Source organism: Perognathus longimembris, chromosome 1, assembly GCF_023159225.1.
Source record: "Perognathus longimembris pacificus isolate PPM17 chromosome 1, ASM2315922v1, whole genome shotgun sequence".
NCBI classification, from domain to species: Eukaryota; Metazoa; Chordata; class Mammalia; order Rodentia; family Heteromyidae; genus Perognathus; species Perognathus longimembris.
The window spans coordinates 66,493,031-66,516,325 of NC_063161.1; the positions used below are offsets into that span (position 1 = coordinate 66,493,031).

General features: G+C 42.7%; 1 protein-coding gene across 1 annotated transcript in view; it reads right to left on the reverse strand.

Annotated features, from left to right (window-relative positions):
* Caprin2 (caprin family member 2) overlaps positions 1–22,680 on the reverse strand; it is a 53,670-nt gene extending 30,990 nt beyond the window's left edge. Inside the window, exons 1-7 of the mRNA XM_048366938.1 lie at positions 22,486–22,680; positions 21,197–21,446; positions 17,281–17,343; positions 7,987–8,073; positions 4,988–5,226; positions 3,531–3,613; positions 57–224 (exon numbers count right to left, since the gene is read on the reverse strand). Coding sequence (XP_048222895.1) covers positions 57–224; positions 3,531–3,613; positions 4,988–5,226; positions 7,987–8,073; positions 17,281–17,343; positions 21,197–21,430 — 874 coding nt within the window. The 5' untranslated portion in view covers positions 21,431–21,446; positions 22,486–22,680. The remainder of the gene's footprint in view (positions 1–56; positions 225–3,530; positions 3,614–4,987; positions 5,227–7,986; positions 8,074–17,280; positions 17,344–21,196; positions 21,447–22,485) is intronic.
* Between the last annotated feature and the right edge of the window lie 615 nt (positions 22,681–23,295).

The following is a 23,295-nucleotide window of genomic DNA, read 5'->3' on the forward strand; positions in this document are numbered from 1 at the left end:
AAGGTAAATTCTTGAAAAAAATGCAACTACAAAGAATTTCAGAGATTACAACAAACCTGACTCATTCATAGATTCAGTCTTCAATAATTGTTTTTTCTTTTTTGACTGTATTAGCATATCTTCCTCCAATGATTCTTCTTTTTCCTTAGGATTCTGGGGAACTGGGATGCTTTCAAAATAACCTGAGTTGAGCAACTGAGACAGTAGATCTTTCAAGTGTTTGTCTAAGAAAGAGTGATTAAGTCTTAGTTATCACATCATCAAACAGTTTATTAAAATTCTAAGAAATAGGAATCTTTATTTTATCCTATTATATTCAATCCTTATTATATCCTAAACCTTCTTATATCCTAATTATAGGATATAGTTTACATTGGAGAGACTGGGAATTGTCAGTACCATGAAAAGTTAATAGGTAGTCCATCTCTATTTTATGCTGAAGCAACATAAATTTTTTAAGATAAGGATCTCAAAAGTGAGCAAATCACAGAAGTTCATCTCGGCCTCCATTTCTACCATTTGAAAATGACTAAACAAACATCAGAGATCCTAATAAACACTAGTGTCACAGAAGCATACATTGATTCCCTAGGCTGAGAGAGAGAAGGCACTTTTCCTATCTGCTCCTCAAACAATGTCATTAACAACTATTCTTCCTCATCAATTTAAGCTTTGGCTAAGGAAAAGTTAGCTTCTCAAATATAACCCATTTAAAACCCTATCTGGAGCAATCCCTTGTTGTTTTTTGTTTTGTTTTGTTTGGGGAAGTACTGGGGTTTGAACTCAGGACTATGAACTTGCTAGGCAGGTGCTTACCACTGAATCATGCCTCCAGCTCTTCAAGGGTTTTTTCTTTCCCCAAGACAGGGTCTCACTATTTAGTCCAGGCTGAACTAGAACTCCCCATGTAGACCAGGCTGGCCTTGAATTCTTGATATTCCTGCCTCAGGCTCCCCCCGTGCTGTAACTATAGTCATGTACCACCACACTGGCTTAAGTTTAGGATTTTTGAACTCAGGACCTTACACTTGCTAGATAAGTGTTCTATCACTTGAGCCATGCCAACAGCCCTTGGCTTTAGCTTACTTTTCGGATAGTCTCAAGCTTTTGCCTGAGATCATACGCCTACCTCCACTCCCCAAGTTGGCTGGGACTATAGGCATCCATGCCAGGACCTTAAGTATCTTTTTAAAAAATTATTATTAATTTTTGATTATGTGGTACTAAGGATTGAATCCAGGGCCTCATGCATGCTAGGCAAATACTCTACCACTAAGCCACATTCCCAGCCCCTTAAGTATCTTTAAACTACAAAATCCCATAACAAAAGCCAGATTGCTGGTGGCTCATGCTTGTAGCTACTAGGCTACCTAGCTACTGAGGAGACTGAGATCTGAGGATCATGGGCTCAAAGCCATCTCAGACAGACTGTGAGACTCTTATTTCCAACTAACTGCCAGAAGAGCTGGTAGTGGTGCTGTGGCTCAAGTGATACAGCACTAGCCTTGAGCAAAAAAGCTCAAGGACAGCACCCAGGCCCTGAGTTCAAGCCCTAGGACCAGCACAAAAAATAAATTTAGAAATCTGTAATTAAATATTTTCCTTGACTTAAACTTTATGACACTCCTAGAACATCACCATTAGATGATCAGGAAAAATCTTAAGGTGCGATTAAGGTTGCTGTACTATGACGTATAGGTCTAAAGACTATTTCGTTTTAAATATCCAGTAAAAACATAATTCCAAACTAAGCAGAGCCCCCATAACTTGATTTTACTCCCTTATTTATATCTTTGAAAGACAAAATTTACTTATTTTTAAGTGCATCATTCTAATAGACACATACTCATTTTATCACCCGGAGAACCATGATATAAAGCATTTTAACCTCTACTCCCAAATGTTCCTTCATATTCCTTTACAATTAATCCCCTACTCTGGTTCCTGGCAACCAAAGGCCTTTGTCAGAATTTCATATAGATGAAATAATACAATAAACACTCATTTACTGTCTGTCTTCTTTCACCAAGCATAATTGTTTTGAGATTCATCTATACTGTTTCCTCTGCCAATTACTGTGTGCCTCAGTGATGTGAATCAAGACTGTGTCCAGCTGGGAACTACTGAGAATAGAAACAGGACTGGGAGCTGATGGCTCATGCCTGTAATCCTAGCTACTCGAGAGGCTGAGATCTGATGATAACAGCTCAAAGCCAGCAGGGAAGTCCATGAAACTGTTATCTCCAATTAACAACCCAAAACTGGAAGTGATGTTATGATTCAAAGGGGTAGAGTGCTAGTCTTGAGCAAAAAAGCTCAGAGAACATCCAGTCCCAAGCACAATAACTGACAAAAAAAAAAAAAAAGAATAGAAAAAGGAAGAATATTCACACACAGGTACTTGTTTGAACATATTTGCATTTCCTTTAGGTAATGAAGTGTTATTACTTGATTGTACAGAAAGTATAATTTAATATTATTAGAACTACCAGCCAGGTGCCAATAGTACACACCTACTCAAGAGGCTGAGATCTGAGGATCACAGTTTGAAGCTGGCCCACGCAGGAATGACCATGAAACTCTTATCTCTAGTTATCCACCCCGCCCTACCCCCCCCCCAAAAAAAAGACAGAAGTGAAGCTGTGGCTCAAGTGGTAGAGTGCTAGCTAGTCTTGAGTGAAAAGCTCAGGGACAATTCCCAGCCAAGTACAAGCCTCATAATAGGCACACTAGATAGACAGACAGAGACATCAAAAAAACATAAAATCTCATGTTTCAAAACTGCCAAACAATTTCCAAGACATTTTCTTTCTTTTCTCTTCTTTGTTGGAGATGTCATTCCCTATATTAATCAGGCTACCCTCAAACTCATCTCAGGCAATCCTTCTGCCTCTGCCTGTCAGTAACTGGGAATACAAGTACACTTATGGTTTAAACATAAGAAGGAGAAATCTGGAAAGTTATACATGCTTGGGTATTTTTTAAACAGGAAGAAATAAGTGACAAAAGTTTATTAGTGTAGGTTTTATCACACATGATGTAATTTCATTCTTCATGTCTGGCCATTTGTACTTGCTCATTTGACCCAATGGCTAGTTAAGAAGCCAAAAAGACCCCGTGTCTCCAAGTTATCTTCAAATCATTAACAAGCCATTCATATTTTCTGGTGGTTAAGCATTCTTATTGATACATGGATTCTTAAACAGTACTGGTGCTACACCAATCAGGACACAGAACACCAAAACAATCAAGCTAGTGTGGAAGCCAGCAGTGGTACTTAACGCTTATTCCAAATCATACTGATGTGCCACTTCACATTCATTCTCCTGAAGGCCTGTTTTAGAGTGCAAGACCACATAACTGCTTTGAACACAACTAAACAAAGGGACCATTCTCCCAGTAAGATAGACGATATTGTCAGTCGCATAAATTCTGATGCACAGACACAGTTTAGACCCTCCATATCATACTAAACTTCCTGACATCAAGCTTAATATTTACTGTCTAAGTCCAGAGTAGAGGAGACTCACATGTTGTTCCAACCACTGCTTTCTCACTACCTTCCACAAGGTCCCAAAAGCACAAGGATGACTGCTCCATCTGGTCTTCAACACTGCCAAGGAAAGCAGCAGCAGAACATACATATCACAGATTGGTACCATTTATGCAATGTAATCTAACAGCAGTATTCAAGTATTCATTCTGCCCTGTTAATCTTTGGAAATAAAACTAGGGATGTATAAAAGGTGATTAAATGCCCATTTAAGAACTTCAAGGATACAAATTTTTCCCTAAATTTACTAAAATAAAGATTACATATACCAAATCAAAGTATCAAAAATAGATCAAGAGTTAAAGCTGCACTATAGTATCATTGGTTAGCAAATATATGTCTCAAGGGAAAGAAAATGCAATGGAAACATTAAGAGCCCCATTTAACTGTAAAGAGAGCAACATTACTCAAATTATGTTTTGCTGACAGCTGTATCTCTGAATCTACTGAAGTGAAGAGAGGGGCTTGGAATCTGGCTTAGTGGTAGAGTGCTTGCCTAGCATGCATGAAGCTCTGGGTTCAGTTCCTCAGCACCACATAAACAGAAAAAGCCAGAAGTGGCGTGGTGGCTCAAGAGGTAGAGTGCTAGCCTTGAGCAAAAAGAAGCTCATGGATAGTGCCCAGTCCCTGAGTCAGCCCAGGAAGGGGGGGGGGCAGGGGGAAGCAACAGAATAATAAAGTGAGGAGAAAGCAAATGATAGACTATCAACACAGAAATAAAAATATATGCAGCTATCTATGGGTAATTAAGAATTGTATTAGCTGGTGGCTGGTGGCTCACATTTGTAATCCTAGCTACTCAGGAGGCTGAGATCTGAGGATCGCAGTTTGAAGCCAACCCAGGCAAAAAAGTTTATGAGACTTATCTCCAGTTAATCACAGAAAAAGCTGGAAGTGGTGCTGTGGCTCAAGTGGTAGTCTTAGCCTTAAGCAAAATGAGCTGAGGGACTGCACCCATGCCCCAAGTTCAAGTCCCATGACGACCACCACCACCACCAACAACAAAAAAAAAAAAACAACCAACTTTTTTTTCATTATTTTTATTAGTGTATGTTAATTGTACAAAGTGGATCCTTTTTGGTGGTACTGGGGTTTGAACTCAGGGCCTGAACTTGCTACCCAGGCAGTCTACTGTTATGTCATACCACTAGACCTGTTTGGAGTTTTTTTGTTCTTTTTTTCTGGTTATTTTTGACAGAAACTCAATTCCTGCCCAATGCTGGATCTGCCTCTGTCAAGCTTCTCATCTTGGCTGGATAGTGGGTGAGTGTCACTAGGTCTAGCTCTCCTTTCAGAAGGAATCTCTTGAACTTCTGAACTTTTCTGCCTGGTTTGGCATTGTACCATTGTCCTCAATACACACACACACACAACTAAAAAACAAGATTAAAGTGCTTTGTGTTCTAGTTCAAGAAAAGGTGTTCATTAGCTTACCTCAGATTTTCATTTCGTTCAGGGCAGGTCAGTTTTGAAAACTTAATGAGGTAGTCAAGTTCTTTTGAAGGCAAATACACTGCACCGTTCAAGCCCCCTTTTAAGTCATTTTGCACATGTTCCTGTGTCAAGTTCTGCAATACATATTGAACTTGGAGTATAGTTCGAAGTTTTTTCTTCTCAGCCTCAAGTTTTAGCATTTGTTCCCTTCTCTGGGCCTTTTTCTGTGCTTTCAGTAGCTGTTAAAACAAATGCAGGTTGACAATTGTCCACTATCCGTGTCAGCAATTCATATGCTACAGAATTGAACCCCAGAAAGCTGAGACTAGACGATAATTCTCACAACCATCAATCCGTTTGTTGAATTTATCTCCTTTGCCAGCTAAGAAATCACTGAATAACAAACCGATTTGTCTCAGGTAACCAGAGCCAAATGAACCCCAATATTTGACTCTCAATTCCAGGTTACATTTTGTCCCTCTAATATAGCAGGATAGATATCAACCATGATGTCCATACTATCAACATACAACATTTCCTTATTTATGCTTGTAAAGACTTTTATGGTAAATATGTTTAAAAAATCATTTTAGGACTGGGAATGTAGCTTAGCAGTAGAGTGCTTGCCTAGCATGTATGAAGCCCTGGGATCAATTCCTCAGCCCCACATAAACAGAAAAAGCCAGAAGTGGTACTGAGGCTCAAGTGGTAGAGTGCTAGCTTTGAGCAAAAAGAAGCCAGGGACAGCGCTCAGACCCTGAGTCCAAGCCCCAGGACTGGCAATATATATATATAAATAAAATGCTACCCTTAAAAAATTATTTTAGGTTGGGTACCAGTGGCTCCTGCCTATAATAATCCTAGCTACTCAGGAGGCTGAGAACTAAGGATCACATTTCAAAGCCAGCCTAAGCAGGAAAGTCTGTAAAGCTCTTATCTCCAATTAACCACCAAAAAGTTGGAAGTGGACCTGTGGCTCAAGTTACCACTTGAGCATGCATGAAGCCCTGGGTTCAATTCCTTAGTACCACATAAGCAGAAAAAAAGAGAAGTGGTGTTGTGGCGCAAGTGGTAAAGTGCTAGCTAGCCTTGAGCAAAAAGAAGCTCAGGGACAATGGCCAGGCCCTGAGTTCAAGCCCCAAGACTGGCAAAAAAAAAAAAGCTTTAATATAATTTGGAGTTGTTCCCCAGAGGGAAATAATTTAGAAGTCAGTAATAGAAGACTGGCTAAACAATGATGACTTGCAAGGTAGGTTCATGCCTATAATCCTATCAACTCAGGATGCTAAGATCTGAGGATCAATGTTCAATGCCAGCCTGAGTAGAAGTCTGTGAGACTCATCTCCAATTAACAAGCAAAAAGCTAGAAGTGGCGGTATTAATACAAATGGTAGAGTACCAGCCTTGACCAAAAAAGTCCTAAGTTTAAGCTCCACTATCAGCACCACAAAAAAAAACCCTCAATAGATACATAAAATGTCTTAGAAAGGTCATACATTTTGAACATCCCTGTCTGAAAACTCCACAATTGGAGATAAGCACATGGCTTAAGTTGTAAAATACTGTTTAGTGTAAGGCCCTAAATTCAAACACACACACACATACACACATCTAAGATTTACTAAGCACCAATATGTCATATCAAGTAGAAAATTCACATCTGATCTCCTGTGATTTAAAAGTCGGTTTGCAACTAATCAAAGATTGGCTAAAGATTAAGGATTTGAAAGTAAGGCACTTGACTGCGATGGGTCACAGTTAAATTGTAGATGCACCAAACACAGTGTATTACTTTCAGGCTATGTGTATAAATATATGTAAAACACAAATGATGTTCATATTAAGATTTCAGTCCTAGCCTCAAAATAACTCATTACAAATACATAATTACTCCAAAGTTCAAATTTTCCAAAATAAAGGATCCATGAGACCTTAATCTCCAATTAACTAACCCCACCCCCCAAAAAAAAAGCCAGAGTAAAAGCAACACCTCAAGTGTTAGAACACCAGCCTTTATTTAGCCTTGAGCAAAAAAGCTCAAAGACAGCACCCAAGCCCTGAGTTCAAGCCCCACAGTACAAAAAAAAAAAAATTACATTAGTTCCACTAAGAACATAATTTTCCTCTTGTAGGTTTTTGGTCCTGGGGATTGAACTCAGGGCCTGGGTACTATCCCTGAGCCTATTTGTGCTTAAGGCTAGTGCTCTACCACTTGAACCACAGCACCACTTCTGGCTTTTTCTGAGTACACTTTTCTCTCTCCAGGCTTGCTTTGAACAGCGATCCTCAGATCTCAGCCTCCTGAGTAGCTAGGATTACAGGCATGAACGACCAACATCCAGCCTCTTGTAGGTTTTGAATGCAATGTTTCATAACACTGGATATTTTCCAACAAGAAGATAAACAAAAACTCTTAAGATTTTAATAGATGTGTTGTTGATATAGTAACAATATACTCTCTGAAAGATGTTCAGTCAAGGGGCTGGGGATATAGCCTAGTGGCAAGAGTGCCTGCCTTGGATACACAAGGCCCTAGGTTCAATTCCCCAGCACCACATATACAGAAAACGGCCAGAAGCGGCGCTGTGGCTCAAGTGGCAGAGTGCTAGCCTTGAGCGGGAAGAAGCCAGGGACAGTGCTCAGGCCCTGAGTCCAAGGCCCAGGACTGGCAAAAAAAAAAAAAAAAAAAAAAAAAAAAAGATGTTCAGTCAAGCATGGTAACACATGCTTTTAATCCCATCACTAAGACTAAAGCAGGAGTCTCATAAGTTTGAGGACAGTCTGGGCAAGATAGTGAAATCCTATCTCAAATAGAAAGACAAGAGGCATGCATTCTCCCTTTAGATTCTAGAAACTTGAAAAATTTTGCTCTTTTCAATCTCCCACCCCCAGTACAATATTAACAGAAATCCAAAAGATAACAAGTATCATTAGTAGACACTAACATTTTCTTCAAGGTAAGTGGTTGAAAGTGTTTGGGGAAAAGCAAACATACTCACTTCTTGGCTCAGTCCAGCAAAGGTTTTCTGAAGCTCCTTTGCAAATTCCAAATTATGTAGCACTTCTTCATATTTTTCTACTGCTTCCTATCAAATCAGATAAGAAAACATCAATTCTGTGACTACGTAAAAACAAATATCTCAAAATAAGTGTTCTAATAACACAGCAGGGTTGGAGATGCGGCTTAAGAAAAATGTATCACAAAAGTTAAGATTTTATAAACTACCTGTTTAACTTCAGAAACACAGAAAAGTAATTACCTAAAAAAAATCAGTAGGGCAGTGGTATTCACTAGACACTATGTTGAAAATGAACTATACAACTTATGAGTGGGGGTGGGAGGGAAAAACTGGGAGAGAGTAAGGGAAGGGGTGACATTGTCCAAAAGGAAATGTACTCTTTATCTGACTTATGAAATGGTAACCCCTCTGTATATCACCTTTATAATAAAATTTTCACAAATAAGTGTAAAGAAAACTATCAGTAAAAGTTATATAAAGTTAAATGCAAAAATAGGCTAGAGATTAAATTTTAGTGCTAAAAAAATCTACTTTTACATTGAAAATCAGAGCTCTAATAGAGCCCTTTATAGAGGATTTAAGTTAGATGTCTGTAGATTTTCAAAAGCACCACATCAGTAAGATTCCTTTGTCAATACTCATTTGCCACTGAAAAGTAGTAGTACAAGGTATCTCACAGAATAGGCTACCTAAAGACATTTACAATACGATAGAAAATACAGGGAAGGGGCTGGGGATGTGGCCTAGTGACAAGAGTGCTTGCCTTGTATACATGAGGTCCTGGGTTCGATTCCCCAGCACCACATATACAGAAAACGGCCAGAAGTGGCACTGTGACTCAAGTGGCAGAGTGCTAGCCATGAGCAAAAAGAAGCCAGGGACAGTGCGCAGGCCCTGAGTCCAAGAACCAAGATTGGCCATAAATAAATAAATAAATAGATAGATAGATAGATAGATAGATAGATAGATAGATAGATAGATAGATAGATAGATAGAAAATACAGGGAAATAATTACCTTAAAGACATAATTATTATAAGAGAAATAACAAGTGATACTAAAAATATCACTTCTTATTAAAAACTTAAGCAAGTTTTTAAATGCTGCAAACTGATAAAAGATAAGCAGGGGGTAAAGGGGTGAAGAAGGATGGGAAGTGAACTCAAATCTTTGTGGAAAGCCAAGTGCCTTTGGCTCACACCTACAATTCTAGCTACTCAGGAGACTGAGATGTAGAATTACAGTTCAAAGCCAGTTGGAGTAAAAAAAAATACAAGACTCCACCTCCAAATTAACCAGCAAAAAGCCAGCCTTGAGGGGCTGGGAATGTGGCTTAGTGGTAGAGTGCTTGCTTAGTACACATGAAGCCCTGGGTTCGATTCCTTAGCATTACATAAACAGAAAAAGCCGGAAGTAGCACTGTGGCTCAAATGTTAGAGTGCTAGCCTTAAGCAAAAGAAGCTCAAGGACAGTGCCCAGGCTCTGAGTTCAAGCTCCAGGACTGGCAACAACAACAACAAAAAAAAAAAAAAACACACCATGCCTCAATCCTCATAGCTCAGGTTCCTGGGTAGCTAGGATTACAGGCATAAGTAAGACACCTGACTCTTTCTCTATTTTCTATACTGTTAAACTTCCCTTTTTTCTCATTTCTCCAATAATTTACCAATAAAATTTCCATTAACTTCTTACCTGTTTTTAGTGTCCATAAAAAACAGACATAATAGGGCTAATTCACATAGATGATGTACAATTAAATGATTTAATACATATAGGACACTCAGAAGGATGCCTGACCCCTGTAAGTGCTATGGAATTATTTCTAGCTGTTATTATCCAAACATTAAATGTCAGAGCTCCTCAGGACTCTGTCCTTGGCTTCTGTTCTGCTTTCTATACTCTTGCCCATGATAGACTCTTCTCTAATGGTTCAATTAGCAGCCATACTGGTGATGTATATCTAGACTGAATTTTATGGTCCAGACTTATATACTTAAATATCTACTAGACATGACCCCTTGATTACTCATAGGAACATTAACATCAGTTGTCTACCCATACTCCTGAAACCATCTACTCTCCCAATATTTTCATTCCATACAATGTTTTATCATCCACCAAACCACTCAAGTATGACAGAAAGGACTTTTGGCTCTACTCTCTGTTCCTACATTTACTTATCAAACCATATGGAATTTAACTCTCATATTCAGCTACTCGATTCAACCTCTTCCCTACTTCCTCAGTATAGTTACCCTAACCTTTCCCCTAGATTGCTAAATTTACTATCTCCAAATCATTCTTTATGCTGCAATCAAAGTAGTTTTGTTTGTACCAATACTGAGGCTTGAACTCAAGGCTTGGGCACTGTTCCTGAGCTTTTTCCCTCTAGTTTGGTGTTCTATCTCTTGAGCCACAGCTTCATTTCCAGTTTGTTTGCTGGCTAACTGGAGATAAGAGTCTGATAGACTTTCTTTCCATGGCTACTTTTGTTTTGTTTGCTTTTTTTTTCCAGTCCTGGGGCTTGAACTCAGGGCCTGAGCACTGTCCCTGGCTTCTTTTTGCTCAAGGGTAGCGCTCTACCACTTCCATGGCTAGTTTTGAACCATGATCCTCAGATCTGTCTTCTGAGTAGCCAGGATTACACCAATTCCTGGCTTCCAATCATTCTTTAACCTGCAGTAAAAGTGATTTTTTTTTAACTGAAAATTTGTATTTGTTCTTCGCTTAAGCCACTCCTACATTTTCTGATGCCTTGAGCATCCATGGCACATGGAGAATCATGTGAACTTCCCCTCAGTTTTATCACTATATACACTCAGGCCTCCTTTCCAGTTTCATAGAAAAGGTCTTCATGAAAACATTGCATTCTTTTTCAAGCACGTGCTAGCATCTGCCAAGCCAGCTGCTCTTCTTCCTTCCCCCTATTTTCAGCTAAGTTTTACCCATGTTTTCAGCCTCAGCTGAAGCGTTCCTTGCTCAGGGAAACAGTCCATACTAGACTAGACCCTACATCACTATATCTCATTCTCCTAACAACTTGTATTTGTATTTGATTACTTCCTTTTACTTGTTTCTTTCCAGGGTTGATTTGGGAACCCAGGCCCTTGCATATGCTAGTCAAGTACTTCACTATTGAGCACTCCACCACAATTCCACATGGATTTATTTGCTTGTTTCCTCTCTGTTCATGATCAAGTCCATGAACATAAAGCTCACACTAGATACTATAACTGACAGCACATCTGAAGTAGGTATTCTGTTGACTGCCTCAAAAATGCTGCAATCTGAACAGAATTTAAATCATTTGAACAGTCATATGCCAGTTGAACATCCCTCATCCTCAAGTGAAAAAATCTGAAATGTCCTCAAGTACCATGCTTAGAAGTCTCAGATGTGTTGGCTGGGGATATGGCCTAGTGGCCAAAGTGCTTGCCTCGTATACATGAGCAATTCCCCAGCACCACATATACAGAAAACGGCCAGAAGTGGCACTGTGGCTCAAGTGGCAGAGTGCTAGCCTTGAGCAAAAAGAAGCCAGGGACAGTGCTCAGGCCCTGAGTCCACGCCCCAGGACTGACCATAAATAAATAAATAGATAGATAGATGGATAGATAGGTAGATAGATAGATAAATAAATAAATAAGTCTCAGATGTGGCTTAATGGTACAGTGCTTGCCTAGCATGCATGAAGCCCTGGGTTCAATTCCTCAGTACCATATAAACAGAAAAAAAACAGAAGTAGAGTTATGGCTCAAAATGCAGACTGCTAGCCTTGAGGAAAAGAAGCTTAAGGACAGCACCTAGGCCCTGAGTTCAAGCCCCAGGACTGACAAAAAAAACAAAAAACAACAAACAAAAAAAGTTGCAACTTCAGCTGGGTATGGTAGCTCATGTCTGTAATCCAAGTTACTCCTGACGTTCAAAGCCAGCTCAGGTAAAAAGTTCATGAGAACCCATCTCAACAAAGCACACACCTCAGAGGACTGATCTCTATGCAATAGAAAGTTGGCAACTGTCAGCTTATTACTTAAGAAATCAATATTCATATATTTATTACAGAAACAAGAAGTGGTTATGAAGGTATGAAATATGAAGATTACAGTTTGCTGGAGAATAATTTCTCTGACCAGTGGAGGACTTAGCCTCGGCACAGATATTCTGATGCCTTATTAGCAAACTAATAGGCCAATGGGAAAACATCTCCATTAAAGAGTCTCCTGTGTTTGTTGGCCAAAGGAAGCCACTTTGTCATGAGAGTCTCCTCCCCTGAATAGAGCCTCCTTGGGGAGACTTGTTTGCCCAGCTGCTCCAGGGAAAGCTTTTTACAGTAAATAGGGAAGTCAATTGAGGAAATAGTAGCTAGGTGATAGAGTTTTGCCTTGACTGGTTTGATCCTTTGTTGTAGTGTTGACCCCTTTGTTGTAGCGACATAGCAACATCCTTTGCAGTAGACATCCCTAGTAGTAGCGACATCTGCAATTTTTGTATTGATATGGATATCTTTCTGTATTAATTTTACTCTTGAAGTTGTGGATTGATTTCTAACCCTATATAAACCCTGGCACTCCTAAAATAAAGTGTGCATTGGTCCACTCGCCTCTGCATCCCCTATGTCCTGACTACGGCTGCAGCTACCCGGGTCCAACAACAGTTTGCCTGGTGGGGCATGGTAGTATATGCCTGTAAACCCAGCACTCCAGCTGGTGAAGCCAGGAGGATTTTGAGTCTAAGGACAACCAAGACTATGTTGTGAAGCCCAGGCACAAAAAGAAAAGTTTAAAAAAAAAATTCCTGGGCTGGGAATATGGCCTAGTGGCAAGAGTGCTTGCCTCCCATACAGGAAGCCCTAGGTTCAATTCCTCAGCACCACATATATAGAAAACAGCCAGAAGTGGCACTGTGGCTCAGGTGGCAGAGTGCTAGCCTTGAGCAAAAAGAAGACAGGGACAGTTGCTCAAGCCCTGAGTCCAAGCCCCAGGACTGACAAAAAAAAAAAAAAAAAAAAAGAAACCAGGAATATGATCAACTCAAAACAGAAAACAAGCCAGCACCAGTGGCTCACACCTATAATTCTAGCTACTCAGGAGGCTGAGATCTGAGGATCATGGTTCAAAGCCAGCCCTAGTAAGAAAGGCTGTGAGACTCTTATCTCTCTCTAATTAACCACTAGAAAACGGGAAGTATTGCTGCAGCTCAAAGTGGTAGAGCGCTAACCTTGAGCTGAAGAGCTCAAGGACAGTGCCCACGCCCAGAGTTCAAACCCCACAACCAACCAAAGAAAACAACAAAAACAAAAAAGCAGAAAACATCAAGGACGTATTCTTTTATCCCATATTGTAAAGACTCTTCTTCACAAATTAGATAAAATCTGCAGTTACCAGGTATACTGTGGGCCAAGTTAAATAATGTAAAAGAAAAACAATGAATATTTTCATATTTACCCTAAGGTTATTTATGTGTGGATGTGAATGCCAATACTAGGGACTTGAAGAATAATTCTCTCTCAGCTTTTGTGTTCAAGGCAGGTGTTCTACCAGTTGAGTCACACTTCAACCATTTTTATATAGTAAGGTTAATTTTGTGCGTGTGTGCCAGTCCTAGGGCTTAAAATAAGGGCCCTGAGTGCTATGTGTTGTACCCTTTTTGTTCAAGGCTAGCACTCTACCACTTGAACCACAGCTACACTTTTGGCTTTTTTAATGACTACTTGGTGGTAATCCAATTTTATAAATTAACTGGAATGAGGTGCCAGACTTTGAAGTCAGGCCCCACCACATGAACCCCATTTTAGAATCGAACCCTGAGCCAATCAGATTTGTACCTGTGTTCTAATCTTGCTTGCACAGCTGATTGTTGTAACCTTGTTCTTTGCCTTTATAAGCCCTGTGTAATCACAGCTCGAGGCTTCCTCCTAACCTCCGCTGTGTCGGTGGGTAGGACGAGGCCCGAGTTGGCAGCTCGTTAAATAAAGCCTTGCCTTGCTTTTGCATTTCGGAGTGTCTGAATCTCGGTGGTCTTCTTGGGGGTGGTCTTGCAACTTGGCACAACATTTGGGGTTTCGTCCGGGATAGCCCCAGAGACCCCGAGATCCCAGACTCCGAAGGTAAGAAAACAGCACTGTTCATTTGTCTTGTCCTGTAATTTGTCTGTTTTGCTTTTGCTTGTAGGGCGCGAGTCAGTTTGGTTTTTGGCCGGAACTGACCAGGAGGACCTCCTAAACGAGACTCAACCCGCCCACCTTGTACTTGGGTCTGCTCCTTCTGCTTATCTGGCAGGAGGTTGTGGGCCAACTTGGGTCCACTCCTCCCGTACCCTGGCAGGAGGTTGTGGGCCAACTTGGGAGATCTCCAACTCGTAACTCGGGTCCACTCCTTCTGCACCCTTGCAGGAGGTTGTGGGCCAACTCGGGTGCACTCCTTCTTGCAGGAGGTTGTGGACCAACTCGGGTCCATTCCTTCTGCACCCTTGTAGGAGGTTGTGGGCCAGCTTGGGAGATCTCCAACTCGTAACTTTTCTTAGGCCTGTGTGTTTTCCTCCTTTTGTATTAATTGTTTTGTTTTTGTAGCCTTTTGGAAGAAATTTGGAAGTAAAATTGTCCTAAATAATTATTGCAAAGTGAGAAAAGGAGAATTATGGCTACCAAAATGTTTAATTGCCATTCCAGCTTCTTTGTAGGTTTTTTTGTAACAGTTTCCAGCAGGCCCACAGAGAAGCACAGGTGATTCCTACAAGTTTGTCAAGATCTAATACTGACCCTTAATAAGTTCCAGGTAAGAGAGCATGCTTAAAAACTACTTCTGTGTGGACCACCTTGTTGCTTATAATTGGAGTAAAGTGGCCCCTTATAAGACTCATTGATCTGAATCTGCGGTTCGAAGCCAGCCCGGGCAAAGAAAGGTCCCTGTGAGAGGCTTGTCTCTAATCAGCCAGCAGAGTGCTGGGAATGGAGTAGTGTGGAGCTCAAAAGTGGTACGGTGCTAGTCTTGAGCTGGAGAGCTGAGGGACAGCACTCAGGCCCTGAGTCCAAGTCGAAAGTCACTCCTCCTGGGACAAAAGTGATGGAGCATCCAGAGGCAGTAAGCCACTGCTTGGATGGCAGAGATGGTGTCAGATCCTAGAGTCACTACTGTTGGCCTTTCAAAAGTTAAAGCCGGGAAGTCCTAGAAGAATAGTTCATAAGCATGCCTTTCCAATGCCCATGTCTGTCTACTGGGCAGGAATTTGCCAGTCATCTGTGATAGTGGTTAGTAAGGGTAAGTTTGTCAAATGAGAGGATAGATTAAAATCTCACCCCCCGCATTTACTCAAAGCCCTGACTGGCAGTGAGAATTTTAAGCTCATACATCTGTTTAGTAAAGAAAGCTTGTAGACCTGAGATTGTGTCCTTATTGAGATCTGTTAAAGGCCTGCAAAGGTATATTGTTAAAAATTGCAAGATCTGTCAGCTTACCAATGCCCCCAATCAACAGATTACTAAAGGAGCTTGCCTCTGTGGGAATAGGCCAGGCGTGTATTGGGAAGTAGATTTCACAGAAATTACAAATATTTGCTAGTTTTTGTAGACACCTTTTCAGGATGGGTTGAAGTCTATCCAACAAAGCATGAGACTGCGAATGTAGTGGCTAAGAAGATCCTGAAAGAAATCCTACCCAGGAGACTAAACTCCTTAGAACCACGGTGGAAGGGACCCTAGACGGCATCGCCACTTGGGTTCATTGCTTCCACGCCAGGCCAGCTGACCCCTTTGCCCTGGATGACAACTACCGTGATGGAACATGGGAGGTCTCCAAGCACCCAACTCAGCCGCTTTGCCTTCGCCTCAAGACTGAGACTAAGGTTATAGGTTCCTGGCTAGGTAAGGTCTACGCCCCTGAGTCAGCCTGAAGAAGTTACAGAAGATGGATGATCTTCACCCATCAGCCCCCCTTTAAAACCGAGGGACCAGAGTTATTTTCGGATACTACTTTTGGCCCTACTGGCCCATGCCTTACCTCTATATCATCCCCTAGACATGCAAGCCATTGAAATGGACAGAATGGAGCCATGATTGGCTCCCAAGGTACCAAAAAGAAAAAGGGGGAAATGAGGTGCCAGACTTTGAAGTCAGGCCCCACCACGTGAACCCCATTTTAGAATCGAACCCTGAGCCAATCAGATTTGTACCTGTGTTCTAATCTTGCTTGCACAGCTGATTGTTGTAACCTTGTTCTTTGCCTTTATAAGCCCTGTGTAATCACAGCTCGAGGCTTCCTCCTAACCTCCGCTGTGTCGGTGGGTAGGACGAGGCCCGAGTTGGCAGCTCGTTAAATAAAGCCTTGCCTTGCTTTTGCATTTCGGAGTGTCTGAATCTCGGTGGTCTTCTTGGGGGTGGTCTTGCAACTTGGCACAACAGAATGTCATGGACTTTCCTGCCCAGGCTGACTCTCTGAACCTCAATTTTCAGATCTCAGCCTCATGAATAGCTAGGATTACAGGCACAAACCACTAGGGCCCAACTTCACCAAGGTTATATTTTAAAAGGCTAGATATCAGAGCTGGGAGTATACCTCAGAAGTACAGCATATGTTTAGCATGTATTAGGCCCAAAATTCAATCTCCAAGACAAAAAAACAGAGGTAAGCCAGACAGTTATCAGCTAATCATGCCTACCAGGGTCATGGAAATCCAAAGTAGAAAAGTACTGGGAAACCATGATAAAGCAAGGGTAAGCAACTGGAGATACCTGAGGCAAGCTACAGTGAATACTAAGAAAAAGTACTGAAAAAAACTTCTCCTTTAATCTAACCTAGCATCAAATTTAAGTTTACCTGGTAACTGAGCACTGGTAACATTTTCACTACTATTTAACCTATACCCCCCATCTACAAGGCAAGCGCTCTTTCCACTAGGCCATATTCCCAGCCCCTCCCCCCCCCCTTTTTTTGCCAGTCCTGGGCCTTGGACTCAGGACCTGAGCACTGTCCCTGACTTCTTTTTGCTCAAAGCTAGCACTCTGCCACTTGAGCCACAGCGCCTCTTCTGGCCTTTTCTATATATGTGGTGCTAAGGAATCAAACCCAGGGCTTCATGTATACGAGGCAAGCGCTCTTGCCACTATACCCCCATCTAAACCACCTATCAGACAACAGAAAAATCTGTAAGATATAACAAAGATGACACAATCTTTAGAGAGCCAGCAGATTCTAAATCCCTTTCAGCCTATCATTAAAGCCACCTAGAGTTTTAATGAGAACAGGAAACCAGGTCTGACCAAGGATCATAAGCTACTTACCAACTGGTCTGAGTTAAGTTGCTCTCCATTTTTTAGGCGATCCTTGTAATCTTCCAGTTTGAGCTAGAAAACAAAACATCTATTATAGTGTGCTACAAAATTAAGGCAAATAAACAATACAAGATCGTATTCCTTTTTTGGGGGGGCGGGGAAGATTCTTGAGTAAGCTATCAAACTAAAAAATATTATTTTACTACAGACAGACAGCTACTGTATATGAGTTCCAGTCTGGGAGGGGAAAACAATAGCCTGCTTTGAGTAGCTGGACTTTGTCCCATGGAATCAAGGAGGCTGTTTGGGGTGCTGGCCAAGGAAATGAGAAACCTTCCAATCCAGCCTGGCTGACTTTGGGGCTTCAGGAGTTTGTCTCCAAAGATGCAAGGGTCTCCGCTCTCAGAACAGATCAAAAACGTCAAGTACAAGTCATGAGGTCTGGGTTGCTCTGATGCTGACATTTCAAACATTCTGACTTACCCCCTTACCACTCTTTCCATAGCACAGTGCCTCTAAGGTGGTAAATATTCATACTGGTAGGAGCTGTGGGTCCAGCACCCACCGCAAAGTGACAGCAGCGGGAGGTGACAGGTAGTGTGGCTTCTCTTTTCATTTAGTTCTCACCACTCTGATATAGGTAATAGTCTCATTTTACTGACAAAGAAATGAGGCATATGGCAGAGTTCCTACCACATATGAATAGATTCCTGAACAAGGAGCCTAATAGCAGTAACATTTTGGCCATGTGACTAATGGGATCCCAGGGAACATAAAATAATATAAAAACAGATATTTTGAGTACCTGTTTGATATTCAGTTTAGGGGAGGAGGAATTTGGGGCATCACAGCACAGCTGTTAAGAATACAAGCTAGGGCTGGGTATATGGCCTAGTGGCAAGAGTGCTTGCCTCCTATACATGAGGCCCTGGGTTCAATTCCCCAGCACCACATACACAGAAAACGGCCAGAAGTGGCACTGTGGCTCAAGTGGCAGAGTGCTAGCCTTGAGCAAAAAGAAGCCAGGAACAGTGCTCAGGCCCTGAGTCCAAGCCCAGGACTGGCAAAAAAAAAAAAAAAAAAGAATACAAGCTATTGCCCAGCACTGGTGGCTTGCTGGGCACTGGTGGCTCACACCTGTAATCCTAGCTACTCCGGAGGCTGAGATCTGAAGATTAAAATTTGAAGCTTGTTTAGGGAGGAAAATCTGTGAGTCTCTTATTAACTACCAAAAAAGCCAAAAGTGGCTCAAGTGGTAAACTGCTAGCCTTGAGCAAAAATGCAGGGTGTTCACGCCCTATTTCAAGCCCCAGGACCAGCACAAATAATAATAATACCAACGTGAAATTACCAATATTCGATAGTGGTCTTTTTTGGGTTTTTTGCAGGCAGAGAAGAGTTTATTGTGGAGGGAGAGCAAACTGCCAGCCCACAGAAGATGGAGGCATGGGAGAACAGAGGGGAAGGAAGAAGAGAAAGAGAGCAAGAGAAAGTAAGAAAGGAAAGGAAAGAGCTAGATAGTAGTTTTTTAATGGCTTCAACTTCTAATTAGACTACTTAAAGCACAGGGACTGGATTTACCTAGTCCATCACAGGCCCTCACTTCTGTGGCACTCTATCAGGAACAATTTTCATCACTCAGGGAGTCAGGGAAAGATGGACAATGTATCTTGTGGGTAAATGCCAGAAATACTGCTATATATTCCACAATGCCCAGGCAGCCTCACAACAAGGAATTATCTGGCAAAATGTCAGTAGTGTCCAGGCTAAGTAGTCCTGCTCTAACTTCACTCTGAAACTACTAGTTCAGTTAAGTTGAATTATGTGTTCTTTTCCTAACAAAAAACTCTCCAGTGGAAATACAGAAATGTAAAACTGTCTTTTCTAGCATTATAGCAGCTATAATATAAGGCTATTTTTATACTAGGTTTGCTATTTAATGCATGAAAACTAAATTGCATTTTTTTGGCCCACAGTGACAAAGACCAACCATATCTACAGTAGTCCACAAGTATTTTTCAGATTCTTCTTACATAGGCTTAAAAGTCTTAAAACAGCTAGGTGCCAGAGACTCTCTCCTATAATCCTTGCTACTCAGGAGGCTGAGATCTGAGGACCATGTATTGAAGCTGGCCAAGGCAGAAAAGTCTCCTTGAGACTCTTATTTCCAATTAACCACTCAAAAACTGGAAGTGGCACTATAGCTCAAGTGTTAGAGCACCTAGTCTTGAGCACAAATTGGCTCATGGACAGTGCCTAGGCCCTGAGTTCAAGTCCTACAGCCAACAAAAATAAGTAATAAATAAAATTAAGTCTTAAAACACTGTTCCAGGGGTTGGGAATGTGGCCTAATGGTAGAGTGCTTCCCTATCATACATGAAGCCCTGGGTTTAATTCTCAGCACCACATATACAGAAAAAGCTGGAAGTGGCACTGTGGCTCAAATGGTAGAGTGCTAGCCTTGAGCAAAAAGAAGCCAGGGGCAGTGCTCAGGCCCTGAGTTCAAGCCCCAGGACTAGCCAAAAAAAAACAAAAAAACTCAAAACACACTGTTCCAAAAAACAAAACGAAACAAACAAAACAACAACACTGTTCCAGAAGCTTCAACTAAAAGCACCAATACTTCCAGACAGGAATTCAAATAGAAAGAGGTACTACTGTCACTCTAGAGTGCATAGATAGCCACATAGGCAGTTTCTCCTATTATTTTTCAAACAGTAAGGCCATTAGTGAATCTCCACTAGTACATCCGGTGACTGATTCTCACAGTGGTAGGGATTTGTACTGACTGGGAAAACCCACACTTTATCATACTTGTGATCAACTACATTCACTCAAGAGCTAACCGGTGAGAGCTAGAAAAGCTACCAGCAACTGGTCTTCCTTCACTAGCTTCCTAGCTTTTAAAAGCACAGCAAGAAGACAGAATTGGCTAATACACACCTGTAATCGTAGCTACTCATGAGGCTGAGATTTGAGGATTGTGGGTCAAAGCCAGCCTGAGCAAGACTCTCCAATTAACTACCCAAAAAAGCCAGAAGTGAAGCTGTAGCTCAAGGGGTAGAGTGCTAACCTTGAGCAAATAAAGTTCAGATACAGCATGCAAGCCCTGCATTCAAGCCCCAGGACTCAAGCACAAATGCTCACGTGCGCGCGCACACACCCACACCCACACACACCTCTTCAAATCCCTCCAGCAAAAGTAACTTTCCTAAGGTTTAACTAGGACTTGGACAAAAAATGTCTGCCAGTATATAGGTGCATATAGTGAATCACTCAACCTTAATTATCTGCTTAACTGTTGAAAACAGAAGAATCATGACACTACAAAGCAAAATGAAGCACTGTTTCACAGCCTACATAACTCAGGAAATGAAAATGATTTGGATCCCTATATCAGCACTTACTGTAACATCAGGATGATGATTATTCCTGAGTTTCTTTACAAGGCTCTCTACAATACTTTCACCAATGAATATTGAACCAATACCTAGCAACACAAAAATTAGTGTTGAAACACTTTTCTGGCTCCACCATGGTTAAAGCTTCCAAGGACTGCAGCAGCTCCACTGCAATATCCACTCTGCAGAAAGTCACAGGAAAGCATGCTTAAAAATTAGGACATTACTCATCTAGGAGAAGACACATTAGTACACTCAAGGAATCTATGTAACCTAAAACAGCTAACACATTTCAAACTCAGCATTCATAATAATTTTACTCTAAAGAAAATCATTACTCAGCTGTGTTGATAAATGAAACAAGCATTTCATACAGTCACCATTTAGCCAGCTTGTTTATTCTCAGGCAAGTAAATCCCAAGGCTAGTCAAACTGTCAGGAAGGAAGACCATGCTAGTTAATATCAAGAAAACGTCAGCTCTTTAAACCTGTGCATATACAAGTTTGGGAGAGGGGAGAGTTACCTTCTTTTTCTCGATGTTCCTAATTTTGTGTTTAAGACATATGAGTCCATTATCAATATAGGTCTCATATGCCTGGGAAGGAGATGCAGCAGAAACAAGGGAAGCCTGCTGGCTTTCCCCAGGCTGACTGTGATTCACTTGGGGCTTGGCTGACTTCATATTCCGGTATCTTCCCTCCTCTGAATGGCCTGAAGGTGACTGGTAACTACAAGGGGATGAAGAGAGTCGCACCATGGAAACAGATGATGCTGAAGGACAAGAAAAAATATTTAAACAATAAGAGGATCAATAGAGCTCTAGATAGTACACTTCTATCCCACAACTTTCAAGGTAATTATGGCAAAGCAGAAGCTAGTAAGGATTGTCTTTTTTGTTGTTGTTGTTGCCAGTCCTGGGGCTTGAACTCAGGGCCTGAGCACTGTCCCTGGCTTCTTTTTGCTCAAGGCCAGCACTCTGCCTCTTGAGCCACAGTGCCACTTCTGGCCTTTTCTATATATATGGTGCTGAGAAATCGAACCCAGGGCTTCATGTATACAAGGCAAGCACTCTTGCCACTAGGCCATATTCCCAGCCCAGGATTGTCTTTATGTTGGCAAAACCTACAACGTAGAGGATGCTTCCAGAAGTTTGATTTTCCAGAGTCAGGGAGGACGAACTGCTAATCAAGCAATAGCTTCCAGCTCCTCGCTTCACAGAAAGACAAAACACATTCTGGATTTTCTATGGTCAAGGCCCCCTCACCGCCCACCCTCAGTCATGAATGACAGGTACGTGAAAATCTCCAACAGTTTCTAGACCAAAATGCTCAGTTCCCTTTGATAGCTCTTGTTAGGTCTCTAGGTCCTGGAGATAAGGTCATCACTGCTGGAGAGATGACCAGGCAACTCTCCTGAGCTGCACCCCACGATCATTTCCTATGGTTTTTAAACTAACGCCAAGACATTCACAATCCAAGTGGCCTAACAGCTCATCCCTGGGGCGAGTGAGCCCTCTACTGTGCCATCAAGGGCCTCTGGTAGCTAGGAACCCCACTCCGTTCCTCTCTCAAGAACCCCAATGTCAAGGAATCCAGGCCCCTTGCACATCGACCGCGCTGAGGGGGGTCGCCTGGGCGCCTTGCCACTGCCCGGGGACGCGAGGGTCTCTCCTGCCAGGCCGCTGGGGGAACGCAGGCGCTGCTGCCCCGGACGCCGACCCCGCTCCAGCGGGCGCCCCGGTCCCGGCCCTCAGTCCCGGCCCTCGCCACGCCGACCGCGCCCACCGAGGCCGCCAGCCGCCAGCTTCACCTCCCCCTGGCCGCCGCGCCCGCCGCAGCCCGCGCCCACCTCCGAAAGCCAGCGGGAGCCAGGCGAGCCGCGCAGGTGGACCGGCGCCACCCCCGCACTCGCGAGTGTCCTCCAGTCTCCTCCCGCGTCCCAGCCTGGCCTCGCCCGCAGAGTCTGCGGCACCACAGGCACCACAGACTCCGCCGCCGCAGCCGCCGCTGCCGCCCGCGCTCAGGCCCGCCCTTTCCGCCAAGCGCGCGCACCACTTTTATAGGACTCGCCATAGGCCCCGCCCCTTCAGGCTCTCGCGCCAGCCCCCCAGGCCTGCCTCTTCCCTGCAGGCCCGCCTCCTTCCCGTGACCCCGCCTACCGTGGGTGGGCCGTCTGGCGTTGCGCTTGCGCAGATCGCTGGCCACCCGGTGGCAAGCGTGAAGACGCGCGCGGGCAGTCCAGACACAACCCCCCCTCCACCCCCGCCCCCTCCTGCCCTTCCGACTCCCTGATTGTATCCAGGACCAAACCGACTGCCCCACTTTGAACAGGTGATTTCAATCTCGCCGTGGAGCCGCGTCCTTGACACGTAAACTGGCCCTCATGCCCTTGTGGCTTGGGTGGGTTCCCGCGGTTGAAATGCCCCTCAGGGCACGTGGTTCCTCAGGAGGACGAGGACTGAGAGCAGAAGGCCCAGGGTCCTCCCAGTGTGGAGTAGGTGACTTCACAGCCTTCAGGAATGGGTTTGGCTTTATTTAGCCTGTGTTATTTGTGACTGTGAAAAGTTCCACTCATTGGCACTCAGAACTAGTAAAAAAAAAAAAATCATCAGAAGGTTGCATG